General features: G+C 37.4%; 1 protein-coding gene across 2 annotated transcripts in view; it reads left to right on the top strand.

Annotated features, from left to right (window-relative positions):
• KCNQ1 (potassium channel, voltage gated KQT-like subfamily Q, member 1) overlaps positions 1-13,328 on the top strand; it is a 365,443-nt gene that overhangs the window by 252,857 nt on the left and 99,258 nt on the right. For both annotated transcript variants that reach the window (XM_014959920.1, XM_014959919.1), the window contains 3 exons: positions 4,751-4,845; positions 5,542-5,588; positions 6,391-6,452. In XM_014959920.1, the coding sequence (XP_014815406.1) occupies positions 4,751-4,845; positions 5,542-5,588; positions 6,391-6,452 (204 nt within the window). The remainder of the gene's footprint in view (positions 1-4,750; positions 4,846-5,541; positions 5,589-6,390; positions 6,453-13,328) is intronic.

Below are 13,328 nucleotides of genomic sequence, written 5' to 3'. Positions count from 1 at the left end.
GTCCAGCACTTGTAACTTGGCAAGGGATGTGGCCCATTCCAGTGATGTGTCCTCTCCTGTTCTGTGAAAAACTGCCTAAATGTGGCCAGTTCCATTAAACTTTAATTTATTCTCATTCTAAAACCCGATTGTGATCCTTTTCTCTGTGGTAATTACTGAATCATTGCTCTCATAAATTTAGATCATAAAATATTTGCCATGGTATTAACTAAGCTGCTTAGAAACAAGAACTCTACACATTACATACCTACCTCCCAAGTGGTATTTGTCAAAAACAGATTTTGAGAATGCCTGAACACCGTGTGCAACATTATCCACCTGGCAAATAAACGAAACTCCCCTGCGGCAGATGACTTGATAGAAGCTGAAAAACCATTTGACTGAATAGAATGGGACTATTGAGTTCATACTTAAAACTTGTTTGTATTCAGTATCCTGGTTCCTAATCTGGCTTCTCAGTTGTACTCTCACTTTCGCATCTGCAAAAGACCTAGTCTTGGCCATCTACAAAATCCTTCAACAAGGTTGTCTCTCATCCTTCTTTAGTAGTCTTTCTTCTTCCTGAGCTATCAATATTAGCTGTTACTAAAGAACTAAAAATGTCAGTTAGGCTGAAGTGAAATGTATCTCAAGTCACTCCTGCGTACAAGTGATACGCTGCTGCTTGTCAGATGCAAAATGTCCCAATAGGAACATATCGGGGATATCTGATACTTCTCCATAATTTCTGAATACAAGGTTATGACCGAGTTAAAAAATTTGGATCGCACCGAAGGTACGGTTTTCAAAAGCACCTAAGTAACTTAATGCACAAAGTCACCTTGATATTCAAGCCACAAGGTGCTTTTGAAAATCTCTCCTGTAATTAAGAGATAATCACTGTCATTATTCTTTCCTCAAAAGTATGTTGTAAATCTGCTTTGTTCTATTGTATGCGCATAAAACAGTCATAAGAAATTAAAATGTTTAAACATGTGCCAAGTAATGACTGTACAGTTTCTAATAACCAGTCTAATGCAATATCTGAAATTTAGGTAAAGCATAAGGTGCATTTTAAAAATGTATCTTTCAGCATTTGAGAGCTCTGCATTGCTGTTTTCCAGTAGATATTTGCCTTCTAAACTTTGTGTTTGTGTGAAATGTATCTTCCTAAAAGAAAATTCAGGGCTTTTTTTTTTCTATAACTATTGGGAAAGAAAAAACAAACCAACTAAATTTCAGCTGAAGTCCATTGGACTATTCATGCTTAAAATTAGCTGGAACATAAGTAATTGCAAGGCCAGCACTTAAAAGGAGTATTTTTTAGAGTTGTCTCTGAAGCTTTTGGGAAGGGGAAGCAAAGGAAGAAGGAGAGGAAGAGGAAAATTTTGCAAAATAGGTCCCAGCATGAGCCCAGCATGGTTCTTAAACTATACCAGCTGTTTGCAGGATACACCTGTATGTTTAAGTTTGCCTAGATACATGTTTTTAAGAGCTCAATTTATTACAAGGGATGATGGCACCACAAGGACAAAAGTCAGTTAGAAAGAAGAGCCTTCCTGTTTAAGAAAATAAATAAAATAAATAAAGACAAGCTAAACAGGGAACCAAAGACATTTCAAAGGACATGAAAAGCAATTCTTTGTGAAGCATCACACTTGGCCACCTTTTCCTCTTTAAAAGAAGGAGAGAAATTTAACTCTATTTTAAACTCCAGGTTTGAATATAGTCCATATGATGATGTCCATGTAAGCACCCAGCATAATATTATAAAGAGTTAATACCTTTTTTATGGATGTGTTTATGCTCTCATAAAGTCTGTAGGACTGTTTCAAATTGTGTAGGAAAGATCATATTCTAGTAGTAGTCAATGCAAGTCCTGTGCATCAGTTAAGATGGATGGCTCGTGGTTAAGGAAGCGTTCTATAGATTATGGGGAAAACAGTATGTAGAATTTAATTGTTTTCTAGGCTTTGTTTGCCCTGCCTACCAAAAATGAATTTCATATATTAGTTATAACTCAGATGTCTTTGGCACACTCTAACCTTAAAACTGAATTTCAGAAAGCAAATCACCATACTCAGTTATTCCATTGGCTGGATTCATAAGTAAATAAGCTTTGTCTTCCAATTAGGAAAGTTTCTAAATATTTCCAAATAGACTTACGCACATGGATACAACTATGATATCCATCACTAATCCAGAGATCAGGGATTTGATCTGATTTCCCATTGTCATTTTGAAATCTTTTTTTTTTCAACTCTTTCCATGTAAATTCTTCCTGTTGAGTAAATCAGTTTCCTTCTAAAATATGTTTATAACTTGTGTTATGTTTTTCACCATGGCAAATATTCTATACATAGCATAAACTAAAAATACAGGTTGCACTTCTACTGACGACATGAGTAACTGTTGTCTGGTTTGTTACAATTTCACTGGAAAATCTTGCATTTATAGTCTTACAATTCATCATCTTATGTAACTCATTTGTCATGGTATGAATCATGAATTGTGTGTGTAATCTTTACTAATCTCCATACTGGGCTGTACCAAACAATGCAGTTCAGAGTGTCCTGTGCTTCAAAGGATGTTCTACCCACTATGTTTGATTGTTATTTGGTTACATTTCCCAGAAATTCCCCTTTCATAGATTCTTCTCGCCCTTTCCCAGATTTGCCTCCTGTGCATGCAGTTATAAGGAAACAGCAATGGCCAGTGATTCACTTTTAATATTTGACACTGGCTTTTGTGCCTTTTGCAGGCTTTCATATATGATGAGGAAAATTTTAACTAGTTTAAGATTTTTGCCATAAGTATTGGTTAACTAGCAGAGGGACAGAAGTGAGCAAAGCTAAGGGAAGCTGTGGGGCTGACATCTGCTTTTCTTTCTTCAATACTTATCCATTGCCTGCTGCAGGTTTTTTTCCTTTTACAAAGCTAACATGTTTTCAACATCAAGAAAGATCCTGTTTCAATATGAAGTAATTACAGAATAATCAGTACTGACTCTTAAATACCTCAGAAATTAATGTTCATTCATAAATTCTATTTACTCCAGGTTTTCAGTTATTATTTTAAAGAGAAAGAAGCAGCCCAGTAAATGAAAAACAGGCAGGGCCAACACCTACTCTTTCTACTGTCAGACACCTGTAAGAGTATAAAGGTGGCAGGAGAAAGCTCTGCATTTTTATTCTTACTGAACAGCTTTTCTGAACCTGAGTTTTCAAGCTGATCTTGCAGGTTTCTCTCTTGCTTATTTATAGTACAAAAATAATCCAAAAATTCTCTTTATATCACCATGTTTGCAATACTAGTCCATGGAAAGACTTATGGGCTTATGCCATCATATTTTTTTCTTTGTGGATGTTAGTTATGATTTATATGTGTGCAAGCAGTTGAGCTTCTTGGGAATTCTGTGTGCTCTTTGGTAAGATTGAAGCAATTCCCAGTCCTGTTTACTCTTCCAGTAGAGACTATCTCACATTCAGCCAAGGTTTGCAGTTGGCTTTGGGGAATCTGGCACACTGAAAAATATTTTTTTTGGTGAAGTGATATTATTAAAGTAATGATTATAAAAGTAACAATTCCTGAAACATGGGAGCTACTTCTCAGGTAGGTCCAGAGGACTGCATGAAGGTGCCACAGCATGGTTTTTGTATTTTATTATCTCCATCTTTTGAACTACAGATGACAAAATATTTCTTAGACTTCAAATGGGTACAAATTCTGCTGTTAGATGCTACTACTGTAAACTTTTCCTTGTTGTCAAAAGATGCAAGAAAGGAGAAGTTGTAATTCAGTGTTATCAAGGTTTTCACCAAACCTTGAAAATTATTTTCCAAGTGTCAATAGACAGCATAATGAATGAGTCAGAAATACAGAATCATAGAATAGTTTGGGTTGGAAGGGACCTTTAAAGGTCATCTAGTTGAAACCCCCTGCAACAAGCAGGGACTTCTTCAACTAGATCAGGTAGCTCAGAGCCCAGTCCAACCTCACCTTGAATGTCTCCAGAGATGGGGCACCTACCACCTGTTCATCTGGGCAACCTGTTTCAATGTTTCAACACCCTCACCATAAAACATTTCTTCCTAACATCTAGTCCGAATCTACCCTCTAAAAAGTCTGTCCACATCTTTCCTGTAGCCCCCCTTTAAGTACTGGAAAGCTGCTATAAGGTATCCCTAGAGCCTTCTCTTCTCCAGGTTGAACAACCCTGGATCTCTGAGCCGGGCCTCATAGGAGAAGTGCTCCAGCCTTCTGACCATTTTTGTGGTCCTCCTCTGGACCCATTCTAACAGGTCCATGTCCTTCCTGTGCTGAGGGTTCCAGAGCTGGATGCAGTACTCCATGGTAAGAGCTGAACTGAGAAGTCCAGCTGTCTTGCTGCTGACTGTGAATAAGGGCTTCTGCATGTGAAAGACCTCTTTACTGTATGGTGGCTGAGAAATATGAACCTTATTTCCAGAAGAGATTAGAATGACCACAAACGTCTAGGCAGATTTTGGCTCCAAGCTCTTTTGGCCTCAAGTTTGGTAGATAATCTCTTGAAAGGCATGTAGACCTGCAGTAACAAGAAGGAAATCAGAACTCATAATTATTCCACAAGAAATATGTGATCGTGGCAACAATCAAAGTATCTCTAATGTTTACACAGAGTTAAAAGGGGTTAAAAGAACTTCCTGTTTACTCTTGAAAAAAATCTGCATTAACATAGACCATTCCTACATCCTTGTGGCTTAAAGGTATGTTTGTTTTTTTTATTTTACAGCAAGCTAGAAAGCCCTATGATGTCCGAGATGTTATTGAGCAGTATTCGCAGGGCCACCTCAACCTGATGGTGCGAATCAAGGAGTTACAGAGGAGGTATGTCAATAAAGTTGTGTATGCATCCATAAACACCAGCAGAAGGATGTTTGTAAATAAATCAGTGACTGAGGCCGGATATCAAAAACTGGCAGGGTTACAGGTGCCATATCGGTAGCACTGTGCAAAGTTATGGAATACAAACCAGCATTCAAGTAAAGTTTTCTTTTCACACAGGAAGGAAAAGGCAAAGAGCTTAAAAATATGATGATCGGGGCTTATGCTTTTCATTATACTTACATGTATTGCCTCAGTCCCTGCTAGCTTTGGCTATACACTGGAATCCCTCTGTGTTTGGGGCTGTATTATACATACAGAGTGAAATACTGTCACCTGCTCTGGTAGAATTGCATTTAAGAGCAAAGTAAGAGATGACAGATAGAAGCAGCAAGTACACTGCAGAAGAAGAAGGAAAGGAGGAAACAGTGCTGCTCATGTGGAGAAGCAACGAGCAGGGTAAAATTTACAGTGGTTAAAGAAAGCAAAGACCAATCTAAGTCTAATCCCATTTTGTTATTATTTTTTTAAATTTCAAGCTATTCCTAGCCCAAAGCAACTGCTTCACTTATAGTACAAATCAGAACTATTTAAACTTCACTTTGCTTGTTTATGAAAAGGTCTCCCCGCTCCAGCTAGAGAAAATGAAGATGCTGTTCAGGCTGATAAAAACTAAAAATCATTCTTTTTGGTTTATAGGTTGGACCAATCGATAGGGAAGCCATCTCTTTTTATCTCTGTCTCGGGTAAGTAAATAAAAAGGATGTGTCTAAATCTGATTAAGATATAACTAATGGAAAATATTTGTTAAAATACTTTTTATTTTGTTGCCAAATTTTCAAACTGTGCCAACCAGTTGTGGTCCACTGTGCATCCACAATAATATTTAGTCATCAACACCTTTAAAATAGGGTGGTTCTTATTTAGATATTCAACACACCTAGTTCCACAAAAGTTTTTAAAATATTGGCTCTGTTGTCTCTGAGACTCGCCATATTTTGAATAAAATGGTGTCCTGTGATTACAGAGTTTCTATGAAATCAGTAATATTCACATAGAGCTTTGGTAGATTTGAAAAGAAACTGAGAAAGGAGCACAAAGTACTAAGTTTGTTTGTGACAAGTCTGGCTAATGAAAGCTCTTTGTTACTGTCATTTTCAAACTCATGTTTCTATATAGTTTTTTGGAGAAAAAGACTAAGTGTTATCAAATGCGTTGTTCAAGTTTGCTGTAGATTGTTTGTATAGTGCAGATTGTTTTTAAATGGTAATTAAAGCATTAACTAAATTGGAAAACGTTTTGTTCTCCCAGGTTAAAGCATAAAATTGAGGTTGAAAGTGCCTAAAACTTAAGGGCTATTAAAAGCCATGGTGTAGGCTAATGCTATAAAAAGAAACAAAAAGCTGCTTTTAGGGAATAGAACTACCAGGCTGGCAAAGGTGTTCAGTTACACTGCGTTGGTGGGCTAGTTAAACACACCCTGTTGTGGCTTGCTGCTATTTTGTTATACCACCATATATTAATTTTAAAATGTTTCTTGTTCCACAGAAAAAAGCAAAGATCGGGGGAATAACACGATTGGTGCCAGGCTGAACAGAGTGGAGGACAAGGTAAGCCTCAGTTAGACTGGCAGTGAATGAGGACGTGGTCTGTAATCAAACAGTGCTTGTTTCATAGGATGTGGGGAAAAATTCTGCTTAAAATAGAGTTGAATGCCTGGCTTTTCCAGGTGATGGAGCATGATTTTTGTGGGATACTGCATTTTTGGTTCCTTCTTGCCATTTTAACAGAATAAGAAAAAAACAGGCTTTAATTATTTTCGATCTCTTTTGGGACTTGCTTGGATTTTTTATTTTTAATTCTATATATTACGCGTCTCAGTGCTCTACTTCCTTCCTCCACAATAGATAAAAGGCTCTGTTCCTTTAATACCTCAGTATATTATGGTCCCTAAGATTTCCCTTTGATCATTTCTCTGATGTTTGTATAACTCCACCTACAATTCCTTAGAGAGAGTGATAGCAAACGTTGTTCTGTCCTGGTTTTCATTCCTTATGACAAATGGAGTTTCTCCTTTCAAGTGACGTGAAGCCCAAAAAAATCAAACTTGTTCTATAATCTCAAATTAACAGTTAAGTGCTTTCTAACCCTTTATTTCAATGCTGGCTGTGCTTGCAAAATTAGATGACAGATAGAGTCTGTGTCATTGTTTAAAAATATAGGTTTACCTGTGTTGATATTAAGGAAAGAAAGGGAGGGTTAAGAGAAATGGTTTGAATCCTTTGCTGATCCTTTATAGTGATTTGGTGAGGGGGTGAAAGAATTTATTTCACTCCTCTATCTAAACAGTTTGTTCGAGTGAACTGTTCATCAAGGACTGAATTTTTTTCTTGAGGAAAAGAGCTTTCAGATGTATGTGATAACTTCATGAAGGATTTTTTCTGAAGAAGTATCTGTTAAATATTCTGCAAACAAGGAGAGATGTGAGCAACACATCCCAAAGGATGAGAACTGACCACCCTGATCTGTATTGATTCACTTGTGACATATCCATTTCTTACATATTTCTCTTTAAATACTGAAGATAAACTTGAATGATAGTACTCAGAACTGGACTTCAATCTATTGGAAATAAATAGCATTTTAAAGGGAACAGGTGACTTTTGCCACGAAGGTGACACACAGAAGGGGTGAAGTAGAAAATAGAAAGGTAATGTGCGTTTTGCAGAGAGTCCCTGTGCAGTGCTCACTCGGACCTGTGGTTGGTAAGCGTTCTTACACATGGGAGGCCTTTCCAGAAAGTTTAGATTACATTTATTTATTTTCTCTCCATAATATCAACTGAAAGTGTGGAACACTAAAAAATGCCTTGTGACTTGTGACAAAGAGCAATAACTTTTCAGTTTGGACAAATAATTCTCAAATGACAGCTGAAATAGCTTCTCAGTGTTATTTGTAAAATCTCCAGTGAGCCTGGGAAAGCTTTGGTGTTGTACTGACTCAGAGATAAGCTGTTTGGGGGTTATTAATTGCTCTTTTTACATCCTTACAAATAAGTACACTGTGAATTTATAGTGACTGTTGTTTTATGTCTTGTAATGGGACTGTAAAACACTCCCTGTTTAATTTTAGTATAGGTGGGTTAAATTTTAGCCTTGTTTTAAGTAACAGACCCTTCTTTCTTTGCAATTCCATGAGGTCATCTGTGGTTTCAGAGTTGTATGTTATCTGCCCTATACAGCTACTCCTATCTGCAGGAATTTTATCTCAAAGTAGCTGAAAGGCTAAAAATAGAGAATTTCAGTTGGACTCTGCAAACAGTGGTATACATGACAACACACCAGCAATGCTGAAATGACATTTTTGCTGCAGCTGCAGATGGTGGCCAAAGCTAATGTTTTGGTTTTTTTGCTCTCTGAGATTGGCCTTCTCTTTCCTGTAACGCATGTGGTATGCTTTCAGCATACAATTAAACTTGTTCCTGAGCTGAGCAATATGTAAAGGATATCTATATCACCTGTTTTTTAAGGTGACTGCATATTTTAAACAGTTACATCCCCTTTGGTTTGTGAATAAGTTTTGAATCTTGGACTTCTGAAGGAGAAGTTTTCAGGGCTGTAGGCTAGTGTTAGCATCTAACCACCTTTGTGCCTTTGAAAAATCTCCTTTAAGATATTTTAAAATGAGCCATAGCCTTCTGAAATTATTTGGACACTCTTGCTAAAGCAAGAAATTACATGATACTTCCCATGCCGCAGGAATAAGATGAGTTCTTCTGATAGATCTTTTTCTATGTTCATTAGTATGTTCCTTGCAGCAGAAGGCTGGTGTACAGTTGTCAGAAAGTCTGTGTTAAAACAGGAAGGGAAGATACTCTGCACTTTCATTTTTTTAATATTTTGGGTGCTTCTGCTTAAGAATGTCTGCTGTCAGCACAGGATCTGCTACTTGCACATCACTGAGGCAGAATGCAATTCTATGTATATTCCTGTAGGCTTTTGTGGAGGTGGATTTTAACTCGAGAAGCATTTACAAATACAAATAATTCTGGTTTCAAAAGTATTTAAGCATGTTTCTGGGACATCATGTCACTCTTGCAAAGCTTTTGTCCTTGTTGCACAAGCAAGCACGCTCTGGAGGTGTGAGGGGATGGCACGTGAAAGGGACGTTTTAAAAATAAAACACTTGGAGTCAAACAGTAGAGTATTGGCAGGAATTATACTATATGGCAAAAATCTGAATTTCCAAGTATTGAAATCAGAAAAAAATCATGTTTTCATTTCTTAAATTTAGGAATATTTTCATATGAGGGAGAGAGTCCTGTAGAGTCTCTTCGTCTTGTGCACTGAAGGAAACTTTGACCTTGTAATATATACAGTTTGTGATAATGTAAATAAAGATTGTTTCTCAATATAGAAAAGCCAGGGGGAGGAATCATGCTTGGAGGAACCTTCCTGCAGATTCCTTCCTGTAGAATTTTGTGATTTTGGCAGGTGACTGAAAAGGTGGCTTTGTAAATGTAACTAGAAACTGCACAACCTTATAGGCCTTCGTGAAAAGAAATCACAATCCATTATGTAATGGCGGCATATTTTGACTTTGCTGTTGTTCTCTGTTGCTTATAAAGCAACTAATGCTAATGTTCTTCTAAACAAATGTTGTGTTCTTCTAGCAAATGCTATATTCTTCTGAAGGTGTATTTCCACGGCTGAGTGCGGGCAGTTGCAGCCCCTGTCATGCCCACCGTGTGGTCCAAAGGCGTGGAGCTGCAGTGGTGCAGTGCCCACCAGCTGAGCTCATAGACCGAGCTCACTGATCCCACTGAGTAGCAGTGGTCTGAGTGTGTGCAGGTTGATACACTGGTCCGGTCCCTCAGAGAACATTGGTGAGCAGGATTACAGCAAAAAATCAATTTTATTTTTTTTTTCTTTGCGGTGAGCAGCCTTCTGTCTCCTTATCCTGAAACATCTGTGGATGACTGTTCAGCCTGCTCTCAAGAAACCTGGCCACTGCTGGCTTGCTACCAAAATCAAAATCAAAAACAATTTTTCCAGATGGGCACAGCTGTGTGTGCTCAGCGCTGTTAATCCTCACGCAGAGAGCTCTGCGTGCCAGTGGTTTAATGCTGGGTGTGCCCAGCAGCTCCATCCAGGAGCAAGCCCGCAGAGCACTTAAGAACTCCTGTGTGCTACATCTCCTCTTCTCTTTTCACTGCTTTAATTTTAGCTTGGGTATAAATGGCTGTAATGCTAACTTTTAGAAATAAATTAATCTGTTCTTTTTCGATGATTTGCTGACCATTAATTTAGATATAAGAGGTGCAGCTTGCACTTTCAGATAATCAGTTGGGCTTGTTGCTTGGCTACCCTGAGATAGTTCAGTCTTAAATATGGGCACTGTACAAAATCATCTGGAATATACAGTGAGGGCTAAAACTGGCACTCCCTGGACTCTCAACAGTCTATTGTGCCTACATAAAACACTCCCCCCAATGTCAGTAAGTCCTGCCTGTGGACCTCTCAGAGCAGAATAAGAGAATGCAGATTCACAAAAAAAAATTTTAAAACCATTTTGAGCAGTAGCCATTATGCTCTATTCTCTGTGAAGTTGTTTTAAAAATAGGACTTAAACCTTCTGCAATTATTTGGACACTTAAAAATTTGCCTTTTAAGAATAGTTACAGCAATCCAAATAATTTTTCTGAGTGTCCCTTCTATATACTCAGAACTATTCCTGTAACTGACAGTAAGTACAGTATTAATATCAGTTTTGCCTAGTTCACAACTAAAATCTTATAATAGTCTTTTTCAGTTATATGGAACATTATAAATAGTGCCGTCTACAGCTAAATTTTAAGTTGTAGAGATATGAATGGAGATTTCTGTTTATACAGAAGGTATGTAACAGTGAGAAATGGGACACCTTTTTTGGGTGTGGGGGACACACTTTTGAGACAATAATAACATCAAGCATATGCACATTTTGCAAGCTTACAGCTGAAAATGTGAACCCTTGCATTCTGACTGGTAAAAACCCAAAGAGCAACATGCAGAAGTTCAGACATGCAGTGCAGCACTGAACAGAGAGTTGTTTCACTTTTTAAGATATACTTTAAAAGCAGATTGCACCTCCTTTTAAAATCAATTAAAAGCAAATGTCTCATGTGAAAGCATCTATCCTAGAAGGGATGCCACCGTGCTGCTTGAGTTGCCCACTGGAAATCTGAAATGATCTTGGAAACCAAAGCCGAAAGGAAGTTCTCTTTTTTGCACAGCTCTTTTGAGTTCTGGTTATGGTGATTTGGTTTTCTGTCATCCATCTACAATGTATTTGATTGATTGTGATGTATAGATCCCATGATCAGTAAAACTGTAAGGATATGATATATGATACATTTTTCCTTGATCATGCTGAGTATGGAACCTTTAAAGAGAAGTAAACGCAAAGGCTTCATTTGAGGTGTCTTTCAAAAAGTAGTGGAGACCTGCATGTTATAAAGTTTATATGCGCTGTATGACATTTTCTTCTGGCTAAATATTTTTCTGTAATTGTTTCACTAGAGCATTGATTCTATCCATAAATGTATTAGAAATCAGTTGGGCTGGAACCCAGTTAAACCCAGTCCAGATGAACACAATGACCGTTGAAAAGTCTAGGTTCAGTTTCTGATTTTAGTCTTTCCCATTCCTACTCTTACTTTCTAATTAAATAGTAGCTTCCCATTGCAAAAAGTTTCATATCTAATTTATTTCTCTTGATGATTCACTCAAAAATATATGAACTTGAGTTATATATTGCAGAGGAATTTCACTATGATGTTGTTAAATTTGCTATTTTATTGTATCACAAGGTAAATAGTAATCATGCCGTTTCTAGTAGTGAACTCCCAGTCCATCCAGCGCAGAAAGGTTTAGGACATGCTCCAGAGCCTGTTAAAGGTGGTGGGAGTCTTTCCTTTGACCTGGAAGCCTGTGAAGGAGGCTGTTTGATCAAAACATGAGGTAGCCTCAATAAGGCCTCCTTCATCAGTGTAGGCAGAAACATTAAGTGTTATCAAAGTTGTATGCATTTGAGATGATTTTGTCTTTTTGGTTGTTGTGATACAGTTTTGCTCAGTAACATGGATGTCCTACTTACATGACAGCATTTCTATCATAAATGGAAATATAGATCTGTACATGTATATATATATTTAATTATTGGATGCTTTATATTTACAAACCTAAGAGCATACTTTAGGTAGTTTAACATTTTACTTAAAAAAGTATTATCTCACCTACCTGGTTCACAAATACCAGGTTTCATGTTGACAGATGGTTCACCTAAATGAAATTCTTTGTGTGGCCAGTCTTCCAATTTTATATGAAATACCTGCATTATCTCACATAGGGTTTTATTGCTATTTTTGATGGGGTCTTTTGTCTATTTTTTATGACATTTTGTATCATGTGGGAACAGTTACTGTGCTTCCTGGTATAACATAACAATTAGTGCAAACTTCATAAAAGGCCTTAACTGGCGATGGCCACCTTGCACATCAGCATGCAATGCACAGGGATATTTTGGCTTTATTTTTAATTGAGTAACAGTGCTGCAAAAGCGATGGTAAAAGACTGACAAACAACCATCTGACTTTCTGGTTAGTGCTGGAAACCATGGTTAGAAACCGTCATCTATTGGAAGAGACAGCTTTGGAGAGTGTCTGGCATGGAAATATTCAGCATTTTGCAGGCTGAACATGCCTAGGCAGTTCAGGTATTGAATATTGTGTGAGGATTTGCCTTCCTGATACCTAGAAACAGAACTAAAAACTGTGGGTATGGATGGAAATTTTAAAAGATATGCAAAATCAATAAAAATCAAAAGAACCACCGCCTAACAGGTACTCGTCTTGTATTTAGTTAGTGCAATAATGCAGAAGTAATAACCTAGGGGATGTGGAGGAATAGTAAGAGGCATGTGGAAGATTAAGTATCCCTATTAATTTAATCCTTAGTCTTTTTCCAGATGCTGAAGTCAAGCATACGGAAGCAATTTCGTTGCTGAACTTTGTGATGGAGGATGCCTATTTTCTACAAATTGGACTACAACTAAACACATCCTTCATCAATCTAGGTCATTAGGCAGCCTTAAAATTTTTAATAGCTTTTCTCTCACCAGTCTGATAATATTTCAGTGGGAAAATGAGGAAAAACTGCAGATTTCCATTTCCAGTATCCTATGCTTCCCATCTCCCCAGCTACAAAAGTCACCAGGCATATATGGTAAAAATGAAAACAAAAAATAATTACTTGAAGGATTCACTGCTGCCAGAACTTTGGTAGCCAGAATAGAAACAAACTGAGAAAGGTTAGGCAAAATCATGGAGAAAGGTTCGTTTGAGGCATATTAGACAGGATGTCTGTACGTAAAATCCAGTTTAGCAAGGGCTTTAAACAGCAGTCAGTGATAAGTTGGTAAAAAAAGGAAAAACATGAGTTTATGTT

This window comes from Calidris pugnax, unplaced genomic scaffold (assembly GCF_001431845.1).
Source record: "Calidris pugnax isolate Ruff unplaced genomic scaffold, ASM143184v1 scaffold435, whole genome shotgun sequence".
NCBI lineage: Eukaryota > Metazoa > Chordata > Aves > Charadriiformes > Scolopacidae > Calidris > Calidris pugnax.
This window is presented reverse-complemented; position numbering and strand designations above follow the sequence as displayed.